This window comes from Penicillium canescens, assembly GCF_028828765.1.
Source record: "Penicillium canescens strain IBT 15451 chromosome Unknown utg000003l_segment0_segment0, whole genome shotgun sequence".
NCBI classification, from domain to species: domain Eukaryota; kingdom Fungi; phylum Ascomycota; class Eurotiomycetes; order Eurotiales; family Aspergillaceae; genus Penicillium; species Penicillium canescens.
The window spans coordinates 4,887,070-4,904,449 of record NW_026703965.1 but is presented as its reverse complement, the minus strand read 5'-3'; the positions used below and the strand labels follow the sequence as shown (position 1 = coordinate 4,904,449).

The window sequence follows — 17,380 nt, the reverse complement described above, 5'->3', positions numbered from 1 at the left end:
GGGGGTATGTTGATTTGGTGATTTGAATGGAATCCAATGGATACTGTCGACAGCGCGAGGTTTTTAATGTTGTCAGTCTGGTGGACTTGAATGGCGGTGAAAGCGTTACAAGTACTTAGCAATAGTCCTCAATGGTTCGTTTCCAGCTAAATCCTGACCCTCACCCGATTTGGGAAATGACCGGAAAGACACGAAAAGTAAATAAGATAAATAAGAAACAAACAGTCGACTCGTGGTGCCCAGCCGACCATTGGGAGAGAATCACAATATATGCACATGAGCAGACTTTCTCAGCAACTGGCCACGAGAGTTATTTATCCAAATATGTATATAGTCCATGAGCCAACAAGGAAAGGCCAGATCATGGCCTCAGCGACGCTGAGGATGCCTTGGACTTGGAGATATGTCAAGTGCCGAACGACTGTCCCTGATGCTGTAATTTCTCATTAACTTACTCCTTTCTCCATAGTAGCGGACACACGCACATTGGTAAGACTCCCAATATCGCTGCAGTCAAGTACAAAAGACGAGTCACCTGGTCGTGATCCAATGTCGACTTGTAAAGATGTTACACCACGGCGTCACGATTCTAGCTTTACTCCCTTTCCCAAGCCCATATGAATAGGGAAGAAGGGCCTGCGAATATGCATCTCGTGATCTGTGTTTGTGTATGTTCATTTTGTGTTTTGGCGAGGTATAGTGATCATGCCCAGTCCAGGTGTGCCGTGCTTCTTTATGCTGCCCCACATTCTCTACCCGAATTTTTGCGGGTAGAGTAGTAGGTTGAAGAATATGTGAGGCTTGGTTAACGATCGCGACAGAGCGAACTCAGAAGTTAACTTGACTTCTATTAACATGACCATATTCCATGGGCATGAGAGGTTGGCCAGAATTATGAACGAGGGAGTACGATTCGGGTCTCCAGCCCCGAAGCTTCTCTTCATGCTTTTCCTCTCGATGCGACTTCAAAGATACCGCAAAAAGAATGAGATGGAGGATCCTATTTTCAAAACAATAGATGTCAGCAACATTCGACTGGGTGTCGCAGGACCACATGGGAATATGCCATACATAGCAGAGAATAATAGAAATATTACAATAATCCCAAGTGTTTGGCCGGACTCGTTGGCAAAGTTATCGTAGACTAGGGTATTCCATATCATCCAACCCCCGTCGCCTGCCATGAGTGTGGCACAAAAAAGATCCAAAAGGGTATTTGTCATGTGCTGTGGTATGCATCTGATGCAAAGCATGACCAAGTCGACCAGAGACCATATAAGTGGGAAGGCAGCCTGTATATCCAAAATATCGCGTCAATTTGTGGTTTGGCAGGGCTTGGGTGTGATACTGACCAGAGCTAGCGTAATCCACCAAATGGAGGCATATAGGCCAATGAATGCGAAAATGGCGATGCAATTCAAGAGCGCTAGGATCCGTATAATGAGTCTGCAGATCCAAGACCGCGTTCGTCTGTATGCCGAGGATGCCATCTTTGAGGAGTGGGAAGATTAAAGGAGAGCGGCCACTTCCTGGGCTCCTATAGCAGGATGTGCTAGGCGTTGATTGGCTTTCGCAAAAAGTTGAAAATCTGCGATCAAGAGAAAAAGTCAGAAGATATGCCACAGACAAGCCACATCCCCGGAAATAGTCCGATTAACTAGTCACGAACGGCCGTTGGGACGTAAATAGAAAGCGAGGAATTAAGTTGTCAATTGGTTTTCGCGTCTGCTCAATTCCTACTGTAGTTGCGGGTCAAGCTGCAGGGAAGACGTAGATCATTTCCGTGAATATATCCATACAATGACTCTAACGGGGCTCTTCAGTTGAGGTTGGTACACACCAGCTAAGCCACAACTCACAGCGAGCAGAAGGAATGCACTAGGGCTGAATATCTGTTTGAAACAGGCAATTGTAATGGCAATCTCTCTAACACGCTCTCAGAGCGTGATTCGGTAGGGCCGCAAGCCCCTGATCGACAGCATAGGTACCAGCTGATGCAGAACCATTGGTGGTGTGGTTCCTTCGGGGTCGTCAAATAATCGTATGCTGGAAGGAACAACGGCAATTGAAAGTATCTTGCATGGTCTGAAAAGAGCGAGGTCAACGTCGGTTCCAAACTATCAGTGTTATGTTCAGCGACACTGTCAGTCGCGTCGTTTGTACGTAATGGGTTTCTTGTGTGGGGCAGAGACACACTGTATGGAGTAGAAGGATATGCCGTCTGTTTCAACGCACAGCCTTGGGGTTTGGATCTGTGAATTGACCCATAGTGTCGGAACGAGAAGTGATTTGCTGAGCCGCATGTCGCTGTGGTTTGTGAAAGGCCGATGTCTCCGACGGCCCCCTATTGTGGCCCCCGGCGGAAAGTGGTATATAATTTCATTGGCTCGCGATAATTGTATATTTACCGATGACTTATATACTAAGAATAAAAAGGGAACAGACTGATCGTCTACCCTGTATCTACCAAGTTTAGATTAACTCCGCGAGGGGCTCGACAAACCTGCCGAGCGTCCTCAGGCATGGTCGTCCAAATGATTTGACGGACCTCACTGCCGACCTGCTCGACCGCATCCATCGCCCAGAGAACGTCAAGATGCTCATACTCGTCAATAACTTTAGAGTGAACGAGACGGACGTGAGGCTCGCGGCCGCTTTGAAACCGGTTCAGAAGCCGGCGGCCATCAACAAGAGCGTCAGAGCCCCCGATCCAAAATGCGAACGGGGGTGTCCGCGGACCGAACCAAGGGCTAGGAGTTGGAGTTCCCAAGCATGCATCCTCGGGATCATCGCCATGTTCTGAGACAGGATCACCACACATGGTATTATTCACATTGGTCTCACGTAGTAGATCCTCGTCTGTGGATAAAATGCACTTGTGCTTGGCGAAGCTTTCGTTCCCGAGCCACCATCTCATTGACTCGGCGCTGACATACACAGGTGCAAACTGGAACATTCTGTGACGGAGATCACGCTCCCAGCGTGTGTCTGACCAGTCAAAAAGGAACGAAAACACCCAGTATGCCATGGTTCCATATATTTTAGGTGGCAGGAGACGTCGGGCGGTCATCATCAAAGGGATGAAGGAGTGGATGCCGAAGACGAATCGGAACATGGTCGGAGAGAGGATACTCATGAAACGGAAGTACGGTCTGCGCACGAGCGGGCCAGCATAGACAGCCGGAGCCAGCGCACAGAAAACTGAAATGCGCTCACCTATCTCAGGGCGCTGCTCCTTGGCCAAGGCGACGAATGTTTGCGTGGTTCCCTGCGAGTGGCAGACAAGACCTAGCTTTTCAAATCCAGTCTCATATAAAACACGAGAAGTGAGGGCTGTAAGGTCCAGCGTCCCGAGTTGTCTAATGTCCCAGGACCACATTCGCGGATCAGCAGTCGAAAGTGTCTTATGCTCCGGATTTGAGCCACAGCGATTGTTGCCCAACCAGACATCATACCCGGACTTGCAAAGATAAAATGCCAAACTATCCTCATCATTCGTGCAAAAAGCACCAGCGCTTTGAAGTAAGCCGTGAACCAAAAGAATGGGATACCGCCGGTTAGACTGTGGACGAGCGGTATGCGGTGTTTTGGGCTTGGTGAACACAGCAGGCCCACGCTCAGACCTTTCCTCTGCCGATAGCGCCTGATAATCTTGCGGGTCATACACGTGCCACAACTCGATTATGAAGCCGTCCTCGGTCTGAACACGGAATTTTTCCACGTCAAGACCTACGCGTCGTGCATAGTATGCCACATCACAGACAACAGGGTCCTTTCCTCCTTCTAGCGAAGATTGTCCAGGTGCCTGTTCTTCATCTGTGTCCCTCTTCTGTTTGTGCAGATGCCATCGTCGATCCGCCTCCTTCCGTGCTATACGCCGTGCTTGTTCTTCAGTGTAGAATGCTCTATGCATATCCGGGTTTTGTCCGCTAAGTCGTAAACGAGCTTCCGATAGTGCGATTACGCCTGTGCGAAACAACGCCCCGACAAATATGACTGTCAAGAAGCAAAGCGAAAGAATGAACGAGACCGCCATGAACACATAGTCCCGGACTCTGCCCAGCCCAGATGGGGCGCCATAAGAAGGCAAAGGCGGGAAAAGCGGGTGCTCGCTCGCCTCGGTCAAGAACTGCAAGCCGGATGAAGGTTGCTTTTCGACACCTAGTGTCCGCTCGCTCCGCGCACTGTTCATGTTCGATACAACATGTATGTGTTCGGCCTCTGTCCCGATATCTGCTTTTCGTTCGAAGTAAAGCGAGGGGGGCTCGAATTCTTGAATAGGCGCGTCGGCGTGACAGGAGGAATGGTCACCTGTTTTCACATGTGCGGTATGGAGGGGTTCGAGCGGAATTGTGACCGACATGGTCGCCTAGTTAGATCTTCAGCCCGAATCCAAACGGGGCATGTTGGTGCCAAATTTGGGTTTCGGTGGGTGTCAATCGCGACAGAGACCTATACATTCAATCATATATGCATTGGGGGATGCTCCTGCAAAAGCCGGATCACGTGCTCCAGGAACCAGCATGTGTCTATGGGTCTCCTTGACCAATAAGAGACGTGGTGTATATAAATAGAACAGGGGACTTCGACGCATTTACACATATCAAAGCCAAAGACTATGACAGAAACACAATTGAGACTCGGAGATACCGGCAGGAATGGGCCCTTAAATTATGACCGTCTTCAATAACTCCCAACGACACACCGAAGAAGATCAAGAGTCAATTTGCCACCCTGCCTGGCGAACACACTTTTGTCTCTTATTCCCCGTGTGATGATCAGCAGTAAGTTGCAGCACCAACAAAGGACATTTATCTTTTATTGTTTTCGAGTGAATGAGGGGTGCGGGGAAACAAATATCATTATTGGTTGAACAAGACTCCCCACATAGATCGGTATAGATGCGAGCCTTCTTTTCCTTTCCTCACTCGGGGAAACTTTCTGTCCAGGGGAAAAAGTATTCTCTTTAAAGAAGCATGTAGCACGCAATTGTCAACTGATTCGTGAGAATGCCCTGTAAAGTGGATATCGGACCTCCATCCGACATATTCCCCACCTACGGATGATGCACCGGGGGCTTTTTCTCCTCATCGGGGTAAAGCATGCAGGACGTCAACATCGCCCGGTAATGCGCCCGGATGCTTCTCCAGTAAATCAAGTACTTATAATAGTTAAGGGGAGCCCGTGCTGTTTCCAATATCGTTTTCATCTATCACAAAATAAACCAAAAGTCAGTAACTAAGCCCAATGATTCTTCTAACAGAGAATTGTAAGAATCCAAACCGTTGAGAGTCACTAACACTTGGATTCACTCGCCAAAGTGTCTAGCAACATCGTTCCTCTTACAGTCATCAAGGGTGCCGGCCACGAGTTCATCCCCTCCCCCCCAGGGTGAGAACGCAACCACGGCCGATTTCCACTCTATCCGCACCAAGACCACCGACTCTCCCTCATACTTTACCTCTGGATTTTACAAGATCGAGGCTGGGCCTGAACGACCCGCACACTACAATTTCGAGGAAACTAAGTATGTTCTGAGTGGTCAGATTGATATTTTGGTAAGTCCTCTTGATCTACATAGAAAGTGTCTTCTCTACCCCTGGGATATTGAAACATACATAATCATGGACTTTACTGATCATGGCGGGTCTATTTTACAGGACGAGGCTACTGGTGTCACCCATCACCTAGTCCCAGGGGACTTTGCTTTCTTCCACGTCGGATCCAAGGTGAAAGTATGTCATGACACTCTTATACTCCTAATGCTGCGAGCATTGAATTGACATGATTCCTACTATAGTTCTCCACCAAGTCCCAAGGCCTTGCCTTCTACGCCGTTACTCGGCCCATTCGCAACCCTCATCCTAACCTTAAAGGCCGTGAGGAGAAGAAGGCCCGCCTTTAAGAAAAAAAATGAACACAACAAAAATCTTCATCTACATATACTATGAAGAAATGAATAGATGATCTGGGAAATTTGGCATTGCGATCCTTACCTAATTACTCCAATTACATGGGATGCCAATTCATCTCATACCTAAACGCTCACAAACACCTTTTTGGTCGTCCGACACTTGCGCTAGAAAACCATTTCGCCAGAAGCAGATAAATCAGTAACTATCCGTGACAAGAGCATTGATTCATGACTCACTGGACTGTACAATTCGAAATTGGATCAAATATATCTATACGCGGGAAAAATGATAACTTTTGCATCGCCTCGGTACCCTCCATCATCACATCGACTCAAACGGTCTTCTTAATCCTCCGATCAACCTTAATCCGCACAAATGCTGCCAAAATAGTCGCAGCCGTGGCCATAGAGCCAGCATAAAAGATAGCCGGTCGATAAGCTCCAATACCACCAGCCTGACCACCAGAAGCATTCAAAATGTAACCAGCAATAGGAGCACCAAGCAAGTAACCGCCAAGCCACCCACTAACAATCATACCCACAGCAACGGACATCCGCGCCGAGCCAAACACGTTCCCGACAACGGTAGGCATAGTCGAAAAGAAACCCCCATTCGCAGACCCATTGATGATCGTGAACGCAATCAAAGGCCCAATAGAAGTAGAAACAGGCCACAGCACAAAAATACTTAAAGCACTGAGCAGCAACGACAAGAAAAGCGTGTTCAGTGATCCCAACCGATCACACGCAAATCCACACGAAAGACGCCCAATCGCAGACGAAAAGTTAAACGCCGCCACGAGACCTGCTCCAGCGCTGGATCGCAAGCCAAGCGAGTTGGTATACAATGGCAAAAAGAAAGCTGGCACGAAGAGCGGGAATGTACCGATGACACCGACAGCGAAAAGAACTGCAAAGCGCACATCCTTGAACAGACTCCATTCGACCATCTTTGCTGGTTTGATTGGTGAGCGTTCTTTGATGAACCAGGCGGCTGGTAGCCCCGTTGCCATGATAAGGAACCCGAGGATCCGGAATGTCCAGGCTATGCCCACGCTTTGGAGGAGTGCGTCGAGGATGAAACTGATGACTGTGCCGCCCAGTCCGCCGCCAGCATAGACAATTCCGTTTGCGATGCCGCGCTTGGCTTTGAAATATTGAGCTGGTGTGACGGAAACAACCTATTATTGTAACCTCCAGTTAACACATCAAGTTTTCGGCTAAGGGTGGAGTGATATACTAACCATGAAGCACAAGCTAGTCCCAAGACCACCAACAAAGCCCCAAGTCATAAAAAGTCCAGGAACACTATGTGTAGCAAATCCACTAAGAATACTGCCAAGACCGAGCAAGAAAATACCAAGCATGGCAGTCGTCCGAGCTCCAATCAATCCAATCACCCTCGCATTAGGAACAGCAAGAAGAGAGATACAAGCCGGACACAGCGATCCAACAAACGCCAAAGTCGAAGAGGAATATCCCTCTTTGTCAACTAGTTCTGCTTGCATCACACCCCATGTATACGAGGCACCGACGAACCACCATGTCACAACGGCACATGCACCGATGAGAACCCAGCCATAGCCTCCGTCGGGGACTTGTGAATCTGCAATGAGAGATTGCTGCATAACCTCGTCGACTTCTAGGGTGCTAGAGGAATTGAGATTTCTTTGTCTTTCTTCTCCCGTATTTTGTCCCAGGTTTGGGAGTTCGATTGCCGTCGTGGGCATTGTATGTGTAACTGTGGCCATGTCGCCAACCAACCGGAGGTTTTGCTGGATATGGTATGTATTCTTGCAATAGGGTTTTGATCAAATAAGAATCTAGCTGCACAGATTCTAGATCTTGTGCAGAATTGACTCAGAGCATCCAAAAAAGCGTTTCACGTGACTGGTGTCGTAGACCGCGGATAACCGGGGTGGGGTGGAGTGGAGCGGGATATGGATGACGCCGGAATTGGGCGGCGGGCTCCGCTATCGGCTTTTTCTACTTCGCCGGTTACTTGCAAGGCTGAGCGATCTTAACTCAATGTTCAATAATGTTAACTCACTGTCACTTTATCTGGTTTAAACTAGATGTATCCTGAAGTTCAAACCAATGGTCTACTCAAAGCGATTACTCGAAAGCGTCCTGCTGGTTCATACAAAGGCTTTTAGAAGGTGCTTGGCAAACAACTAGTGTGCCGCGATGATTTAAACATAGCATTTAAGCACCTGTGGAACTGGCCCCGAAAATAGGGAAACGGCCGCCTTTCCACTGATAACTATATGCTGCAAACTGCCACTTGACCGCATGGCCGCAACCACTCTCTGCAGTGACAAATCTCCGTCCCGCTGCCTGTCCACATCTTATCTACGGCTACATAAACAGCGAGCTTTGATTCAGATTGAACTGCACTATGCTATACATCCTATAATCACAATATCAGGCCTCCTATTCTGGTAGTATCAAAAATATCCTAGATATCACACTAAGACAACTAGCCCCCATTTTCCAGTGGGTCAAGCTGAGACATTAATGGTGGTTACCTGTATATATCACTGGATCGTTGACTGCCACTAGATCGTGCTATGTTTTTCTGGTTGCATCATGAAATTCACAATCTTTTTGAGTTGGTTTTGTCGGTGCCCCCAATATTTTCTTGCCCTATCTGTCTTCAAGTGAGAGTTGTAATGGCCGACCCATAAACAAAAGCGAGACTGGGAGCTCAGAGAACTAGGAGCTTATTAGGGTAAGCCATAAGAAATTCTTCACCTCGCAACACACAGCCATTGACGGGAAGATCTTGAGTTCCGGTGCGCTGGTCGATATGCGACTGCGCGATGCAATGGGGATAACAAACTATGTTAACATTCGCAATGTTACGATTGCAGAGATCTCAGTGCATTTAAACAATATCAAGAAGCGTTTCGTGCGAGATCGGGATATCTTGGTCGTTCGGGTTCGAGTGGCTAAAGGGGTAGACCTCAGCTTGGTATGTCAGATATTTAAAAGGTCTAAGGGGGCATAGCTGATAGTTCATGGTAACAGGTCGTCCTGATGTCAATGATTCGAGCGGAGATGGCGCACGTCTGGCAGAAATAAGCCCCAGGCGTTGCGTTTGACGTTAATTTTGTTTTGATGGCACTAGAGCATAAGGTTAGAATAGGGAAGGTCCGTTTACGTAGGGTGCTCTGAAGGCAATGTGTATTATTGTGACACGTTGGACGAAAGCTGATACATGTATATAGGAGGGTAAGGAGATAGTTGTTGCCCATATTTTAGAGACATATACTACAAAAGGCTTCATCAGCTCTGGAAGGTGTCGCTGATCACTGTCTTTATATCATGTAATATGGGGACCTGTGAATTACTGTATCCGGTTAGTTTTGCCTTTTCAGGTTTAGCGCCCTAATACGCTGTTTTGTAACCTCTCCCGGCGTCGCCTCGACATAAAAGACCCGACCTCGCCCTTTCGGCCTCTCTTCTCCTTCTTCCCCTCCCTGGAACTCCTCTATATTGCACTTATCGCCGCCCCCTTTCTTTCCCTCTCGCCCCTACCGACTATTGCGCCTTGTTGCAACCCGACGCACTGCCCCTTTTATTTTATTAGAGATGCCGCTCGATCCGAGCCCTAGCTTGTTCTCGCTTCTCGGGCTAGAATGGTAATTGCATAGGAGTAGAACCACTAGAATAATCTAGCCCGCAGCGGCATCGTGTGGCTTTAGTTCGATACCCCTACTCCTTCCCTAAAGGAGTGACTGTATACCATACTACGAAGCAATCTAGGTTTTCCTCTGCTAGTGAGCCTTATTCGTCTCTAATACCGCCGGCCTCCTTTATATATCTATAAAGTGCTAGTGTACCCTCCACGCCGTATGCCCCGCTCCGTCCGCTCTATCCGAAGTTATATTACACAGCCCCGGCGTCATAGATAGCTCTCGGTTACCTAGTGTAACGGAATCCTCAGAAGCCATGCACAGATCTCTCGCACTCCCAGAGGATCGACACCATATAGGTGTCGATACGTCAGTGTTGGCTCACCGTAACGCTGATCCCCCATGTTAAATAATCTGCTCCGGAGAACCCAGCGGTTCTCTAAGAATCAGTCTCTGTATTCCTCTAATATATTGTTCGCTTCCAGGCATCTTCATCTTACCTAGTTCACAGGCTCTATCCTGTAAACACTAGAACCCCTACTTCTTTACACCTAGCCACGAATACGACCTAGTTATCGTTATCGTCGGTCTCTCCGGTTCCCTCTACACCAATCGATAAATATTCGAAAGCATAGACCGGTGATATAGGCCAATAGCGAAAATACCGCACACGCCCCTAACCTCGGTCGGTGCTATATCTTACGGCTATACTAGACAGCGACTACGAAACTATATCATGATCATACTATCACTTCCCTAATAGAGAAACGGCTTAGAATAGGCTAGTGACTAGTGTGGGCATATATCGCATAGGTTATTAGCGAGCGTAGCGGGAATTCTTGCTAGTGAACTATAGCCCGTGGTTGTTGCCTATGAAACTAGGATAGTCTAGCTTCCTTAGATACAATAGTATAGATTGTAAGATCTAGTCGAGATTGTCTACGATTAGTAAAAGGAGGATTCCAATAATAGGCTTATATCGTATATTCCGATCGTTCGGAGCACAACCTTAAAAAGCGATTTAAGAAACCTTAATATCGATCGTGTCTAGATAGCTAACTTCTGAATTAGGGTGATTTGTTTCACGCTGGTAAGGAACTAAGGCTGCTGATTATGCTAATCAGACGTGATATTTCTAGATTCTATAGTATCGAAATGCGTATTTAATAGGGCCTAGGGTAAAGCAATAGATAATAGCGACTACCCTCCGCTAATATTTACTCTTGTATTTTTAACTCTAAGAAAATTCTGCTGCAAGACCTATCAGTCCCTAAGAAAATCGATTCCACTACAATATTAGCTAGTGTTCTTCTAGACGCTAAGCGTCAACAATTCCTGCGCGCCGCGCCCGCCCCCGCTCCCCTAAGCCCAATTATATCTAATAAGCGAGAGCCGGATGCTATTGCTAAGCTATATCCTTAAACTACAGATTCCGCAAGCCACATCTAGATTGGAAGACCTTCCAGCCTATGACGCCATCGAGCCCGCAATCTTGAACTATTACGACCGTTCGAATGCTAAGCAGATCCAAGTAGCGGAGAGTATTGCTGGTATCGTAACAAACGAGTATCTATTGAATTACTCTCAGTTCTTAGATAAAGAACCGCCTTTCCCCCAATCATTTAAGGGGAATAAACGTTTAGGTGCTGTGACGAGAAGCATACAAACCGATTCCGGTCTAATCAAAGTCCCAGCCGTCGCAATTGCATTTCATCTCGTGCAGTTCGTGCTCAATTCTCGGCCCTTCTAGTCGAGGACCTGTTGCTGTTTGAGAGTGCTCTATCACACTGCATTTCTCCGCATTCCAGATGTTGCCTGTAGTAAAAATGCATCTCTGGCCGCAATGGATTGAGGGCTATGGAATCGGTCCACAATTTCTTGGCCATTTGACCGAAGATGGCCGTGTGATTTGATTCTTGATGGAACGTGTACAGTAATATTCGAATTTAGCTTTACGTTCAATCTCTCTTTCTTTATCTCCTAAGGCCCCACCTATAGCACACTAGTCCCTATTAGGACATAATTCCGCCCGCTTTGCATTGTCTAGGTAGGCTGCTGCTGCCTATGTCAGAATAGCCCAGTCACTTCCGCATGGACACCTTCCAGCTGAATCACAGCCACTATGCTTGCAGCGCTCTATATTGTAACAAGGTAGGTGAAGCAGTGGGGACCAGAGCGCACGGGCTATAGCAGTGGACCTTTATGACATGTTAAACACAGTAATACTTCAGCAAAAGGTACATCAATATGCCCGTGCACTGAGATAAACCACTTCTGCTGATATTGGCTCCGCAGGAGGAATGGGACGCTTCTGCAGCAGAAGATGCATGTAGCTCATACTTCTTGCCCATTCCAACATATCAGGCCATACTATTATACATTATATTCTCCACAATGACCACAGCCGGCGTTCGAATTGGACTAGATTTGAAGCCCGCTCTTTCATGAGTGACCACACCATAGCCAATACTCCTTACAGGCTTTTTAAAACATATTCGAAAATCCCGTCTGGCTTGGGAACAGCGGACTTCCCAGTCTGGATCTCTGTCCCCAGACGGACAAGCACGTCAAAGAGCTTCTGTGGCTCCAATTCTCTCCTAGTGTGTTCTGCCACCAGGCCGACGAACCTCTTGAGCTCATCTCCAAATCCTTTCTGCTCTGGGCCAGCTAGGACATATCGAAGCTCAGGTACATTTGCCATGGATGCAGCGTACCATTGGATTATCGCTTTAATCTGTCTATTTCCCCCAAAAGCGCCGCAGCCCCAAAGTCCAGTAGTGACAAAGGAGTAGGGCTTCCGGATATTCCTGCTACAATGCGAGCAGAACGCGGTGTAGGCCTTCACCAATTCCCGATGAAGACAGCCTGGCATCAGGTCCGGAATGCTCTCTCCACCGTGTGGATGAACGCTGTCTACAAGGTCCAATTCCAGGGCGTCCATGAATAGCATGACCCGGTTGCGCCAGTCAACAGACGGGGGTATTGGTCTGCCATGCAATATTTCGTCCAAGGAGGCCCATCTCCCGTGCCCTTTAGTAGTAACCATTGCTTCAGCACCCTGGCAGGTGAGGACCTGGCGGTCCTTCAGAGGGGGCGCTAGCAGTGTCACTGGGTACGCCTCGGGGGAAATACCCACATGAAGCTCTTCTTGAGTACCTGTCGCACCGAATCCCACGCTCTTGTTAGCAGATATCACGCAAGCGCCATCTGGAAGACCGAGGGATGCGATGTCTGTTGATTGGTGTGGGAGTTGGACAACTGCCAAACGGCTCAATGAAGCTGGTGCATTGGAAAGAAGAGAGTGTGATTGGTCGCCAGGCATTACTACCAACGCCAAAATAATGGGCCAGTCTTCCACTGAGTGGTGCAGAATTCCACCCTCTGGTTCGGAGGCCGCTATGGCTTCGAAATATGTGAAGAGGGCGGCTAGATACGCTTGCACAGCACCCCGGTGCATTGCCTCTCCACCCGAGTACCACGGTGACAGATTAACGAAGGACTCCGTCAGCCATGGATGGGCCGGTAGGGAGCACAAGAACTGGTGTACGACCAAACAGGCAGCCTGCCTTCTGCTTAAAATAATCTGGCTAGTCTCGTCGCTTTTCAGCGGGGGGATGGAGTGGCTCGGGAATAAAGATGGTAGTTCCAAGGCAAGACCGACTAGACATGGCCACGTTGATGTAAAGAACTTGCTTGATCCAGGAGTGGACGTTGTCAGATAATTGTCGAGAAATTCCTGTAGGAATACGTAGTTCCTGGCAGCCTCTCCGTGTAGAACAACCGATATCATTTCCAGGGTATCGATGAGAGACGAGCCGTCAGTCACAGAGATTAATGACTCGGCCAAGATGCATGACAAAATCCGCCAAAATGGAACTTCAAGTTCCTCGGAAGAAACGAAGTCGAAGCGATCTGGACGCAGGATGGAGGGAGAACAGGGGAGGACGAATGTCTGGTCAGACATTTTCTCAGCTACTTTCTTGGCACTTGGGCTTGGAAATAGTTTTTTGTGTGTTCAGGCATAAAACTGGCTTCGCATGAGTCTGTAGTAATGTGGTGCACTCTCAAGATGTCTAGGATCATGTGACTCGGCCAGCCGAGCTCAAACTAGTCGATGCACGACAGCCTCCCGCGAGAAAAGGCTCACCAAGGATCGTCATTAGTAAAGCTGACGGAAGGAAGAGCAGAATCTCAGCTAGTCGGAGGTGACGACACAGTAGTATCCCGGGAAGTAAAAAGGACCTATACAGGTGTATTGGATGTCACGTGAAATTTCCACTATATATGTCGCCGCCCTTCTCTTGCATTCAAAATTAGATTTTCACAGTGCTTCGAGAATGTTGAACGCCAAAGTTTCATTCATTTGAGTGCCCGGCCAATATATAGGTAATAAAGAATAAGGCGGTTGACAGGCCTTGTAACTTACATTTTCGCCCCTTTATAAAATGCTGTGCTATAAGTCGTAACATGACTCGCTTCCCGGAAGTCTCGTGATTATCAGAGGAATAATAATCCGTAGAATTGTCCTGGCCAGTTCTCGACCTAAAACCCTTTTCTTACTTACAGAATATCACCCTTCCCTAAATAAGATCAACATAGCCGCGATTTTAGCAAACTCAGGCTCCTCGCTTTCACGTGTAGGCAGAATAGGTAATGTCTATGTCTAGAGAGGGCAGGCTATTATTGTCAGGACCCCGACCTGCCAGGTGCCTTATGGATGCCTGAAGACATATCGCGAGCTTTGGCCCTCGCATTGCGAGGGTAGCTGATCGCACGCATGGACCAGGATGGCCGTGCATGTCGCTAAATACATTAGCTAAGCGCACCATGTATTTATTGTGCTCGCTGGTCCTCGCATGGAGAACCAGCAATTAGTCTCTTAATACACCTGCACGTACATTCGCCGATAGACTCTACTTCTCGAACTCATACTGCTACCCTAGGACCTCGCAGGGCCCTAACAATTAGATAAGCGGCTGCACTCTAAGAAGAAAATCTTCTACAAGGGAAGAGCTAAGGCTAGCTTGAGAAATTTCGAGCTGAATAGCTATGCGCTACGAACTATTAGAGAGAAGCTTGATAGGCAAATGCTCGAATCGCGATTAGAGTGCTATAGCTGCGGGCTGTATAAACATGGCCATATAGGCATAGACAAACAAAATCTATTTTGCGCTTTGAGCGTGGCAAACACCTTCGAGAGTATGAACTAGGGGAATGAACTGATCGACCTGCCTTAAGCTGGGTTGGCGCTCGAGGGCAAATTCCACCTAGAGGCGAGCACTTGGCTACTCCAAGGTGGAGAAAGGAGTAGCAGCTAACCAATGATACTTAACATCTTTTATCTAGACTATGATTGGTCTGTTAGTCCTCCCACTTAGAGTCGTGACACAACAAAAGCACCATCTATGGTTTGTCATAGTCGTGATATCCGCCTCTAAGGTCTACGTTGTTCTTATCTAGGAGCAACAAGTCCTCCGGAAGGTGTGCTTGCAAGTAATATCGTGTGGGAGCTCTACGGCGGGCTCTAGGGCTGGCCTAGTTCACTGGCGAATAGGGAGGGACACACTTAGGAAGGGCCGATTACTCTGTTCAAGGAACACACAATAACGAGTCTACCGAATCTGGAATTCAAAGATTAGCCTCCGTGATATATAGTATAAGTTGGGTTTTATGACCGCGACTAGCCAAATTCGGTGTCGTAAGGTGTTCAGGGCTAGAGACTAAGTTCTCTAGGGAGCCAGCAGAGGAAACAATGTCGAGGCTTAGGCTGCGTGCTCGATGACGAAGGAGGCCAGCAAGACTAAGGAGGCCAGCAAGACTAAGGAGGCCAGCAAGACTAAGGACTCCAGCAAGACTAGAGGGTCCAGCAAGACTAGGGAGTCCAGCAAGATTAGAGGGTCCGGCAAGACTAAAGAGACCAGCAAGACTAAAGAGTCTAGTAAGACTAGAGAGACTCTCCAATCAAATGCCGCAAACTTCTTGACTGAAACGGACCTGGGTACTATACCCACTGGTCCAGTTTTGTGCATGATACTTGCTGACCTTTTCGACCAGGAGTATCAATCTAGCATGGCATGGCCTGACCAATACGAGAAGAGGGAAAAAGTATTAAGTGTTAAGCTGGATATGTTTCCTACAGCCCCGCTCTTTTTCGACACCCGGAGAGTCCGTTACCCCAAGGTGGAGAAAGGAGTAACAGCTGGCCAATGACATGATACCATTCCATATATCTTGCAGTCTCTGCATATACTGTATCACATTATAAACGAAGGTTTAAGTAGATTGGTACAGATGGTTTGCGCGTCGCATGAGTGACGTACTATTTAGCGGGTCGCACATGGAGGCATACGCTTGACGTAAGCTTCGACCCTCTAATGGTGGAGAAATCTATTGGATGCAACCTCTACATGTGTATGTCCCAAGTCCGCATCAGGACCTAATTGGTATCTATCATAGAGCAGATATCTTGGAAGTGATGTTTCATAAACCTTCCTGCCTGTACCGCGGCGATCCCAGCCATTCAGACGACTACGTTACCATGACTTCGTTCCATTGCCTACTCAGGTACCTAAATAGGGGGCAGCGAACAGCAGTCCATATCCTTTAGTACACTGAGTATACCGCCCACACAGAAGACTCTGGTGTATTTGGTACTAAAAGTATTTACTACACGAAGAAGAGCACCTATTAAGTATCTTGTACATTACCTAGGTGGAATAGCTAGGAGCTCAGGGATTGAGTCTAAATCAATTGTTCGCATCCTTCCATGCTCACCAAAACAGGGTCGACGCGTTACCCTACTTCACGTATGATATGTAGTCTATATTCTGAACCTTACTGGAACTTTTCTTTCAGATCTACCTTCTCAATTAGTCAACTTCAGATGAAGTGGCCTTATTGTTATTCAATCTCTTTAGGCATGAATTTCCCCTCCCGCCTCAGCCGCGCCTTACCCCGCCCTTTTTACTGCGACCGCCATACAATGCACTTCGAAATTAGCGTACAAAAATAACTTCATAAGCTCTTGTGCTACTTCATCTATGATATATAGCACATTTCCAGAGGCGAAGAGACCTTGATGGCGGAGCATTAATCGACATAAACTGGGGGTTGCTATCAAATCTTGGAAGATATCCTGCTGCCGAAACTTACTCTCGAGGCGAGATACGGTGGAAGCCATTGTCCGATGTACTGCATGGCACATGAGATCACCGAGCTTCACTAATGGTCTCCTATAGCTTGCATTGGGATCGTCGGTATGGGTACATTGGCTGCATCTTGTCATAGGAACCACGTAGCAAGCCTAGCCGGTTGTGGCGATCGGATTGTTCTTTCACATCGGGGCGAATAGACCTATGGCTTTCTGCAATTAGACAAGTAGATAGTGATAAATTTGCTTCACTTTTACCAACTTGTCTTTAGTCACCAACAAATATCAAACCACAATAGTTATATCCACCGGATTATATTGTGCTGATTGATTTAATCACTAAGAGACCTAGTAAGCCGTGCTATCACCCTACCGCTATATAATAGACGAGAGTACTATCATTCTATAGGCGGATAGCCTTCTTAATAAGCTTCTCTCTACCTACGACGAAAAGTATCATCACGGGACTATCATTAGTAGTATCTACGATATAGCGTGGATCTCAATGGTTTAGAAGCCGTAGGCTTCTAACAACCCTATATAGGCCTACCCTATATGTTTCGACTTTCTCTGTTAGAATCAGGCGGAAGACGGAGGTTAGGGAAATCCCGTCTCGTTAGTTAACCGTATCACCTATACCTTTGTTTCACTTCTAGCTATTAAGCAATATGTACGTGT

The 17,380-nt window shown here is 47.5% G+C and overlaps 6 protein-coding genes across 6 annotated transcripts; 3 read left to right on the top strand and 3 right to left on the bottom strand.

Annotated features, from left to right (window-relative positions):
- Positions 1–2,452: 2,452 nt before the first annotated feature.
- N7446_005128 (putative ab-hydrolase associated lipase) lies at positions 2,453–4,363 on the bottom strand (the record flags this gene model as incomplete). Its single annotated transcript, XM_058513876.1, has 1 exon — positions 2,453–4,363. One exon carries the CDS (start codon positions 4,361–4,363, stop codon positions 2,453–2,455), a length of 1,911 nt encoding a protein of 636 aa, XP_058375205.1.
- A 739-nt stretch (positions 4,364–5,102) lies between these two features.
- Positions 5,103–5,905, top strand: N7446_005127 (uncharacterized protein; the record flags this gene model as incomplete). The annotated part of the gene is made up of 4 exons (XM_058513875.1): positions 5,103–5,125; positions 5,291–5,558; positions 5,661–5,735; positions 5,801–5,905. 4 exons carry the CDS (start codon positions 5,103–5,105, stop codon positions 5,903–5,905), a joined length of 471 nt encoding a protein of 156 aa, XP_058375204.1.
- A 341-nt stretch (positions 5,906–6,246) lies between these two features.
- N7446_005126 (uncharacterized protein) lies at positions 6,247–7,644 on the bottom strand (the record flags this gene model as incomplete). The annotated part of the gene is made up of 2 exons (XM_058513874.1): positions 6,247–7,095; positions 7,159–7,644. 2 exons carry the CDS (start codon positions 7,642–7,644, stop codon positions 6,247–6,249), a joined length of 1,335 nt encoding a protein of 444 aa, XP_058375203.1.
- Positions 7,645–8,633: 989 nt separating this feature from the next.
- N7446_005125 (uncharacterized protein) lies at positions 8,634–8,998 on the top strand (the record flags this gene model as incomplete). The annotated part of the gene is made up of 2 exons (XM_058513873.1): positions 8,634–8,888; positions 8,945–8,998. Coding segments are annotated over 2 exons (309 nt in total), but the record flags the coding sequence as incomplete, so codon positions are not given.
- A 3,027-nt stretch (positions 8,999–12,025) lies between these two features.
- On the bottom strand, positions 12,026–13,516 carry N7446_005124 (uncharacterized protein; the record flags this gene model as incomplete). The annotated part of the gene is made up of 1 exon (XM_058513872.1): positions 12,026–13,516. One exon carries the CDS (start codon positions 13,514–13,516, stop codon positions 12,026–12,028), a length of 1,491 nt encoding a protein of 496 aa, XP_058375201.1.
- Positions 13,517–15,330: 1,814 nt separating this feature from the next.
- Positions 15,331–15,762, top strand: N7446_005123 (uncharacterized protein; the record flags this gene model as incomplete). The annotated part of the gene is made up of 1 exon (XM_058513871.1): positions 15,331–15,762. One exon carries the CDS (start codon positions 15,331–15,333, stop codon positions 15,760–15,762), a length of 432 nt encoding a protein of 143 aa, XP_058375200.1.
- Positions 15,763–17,380: the final 1,618 nt, after the last annotated feature.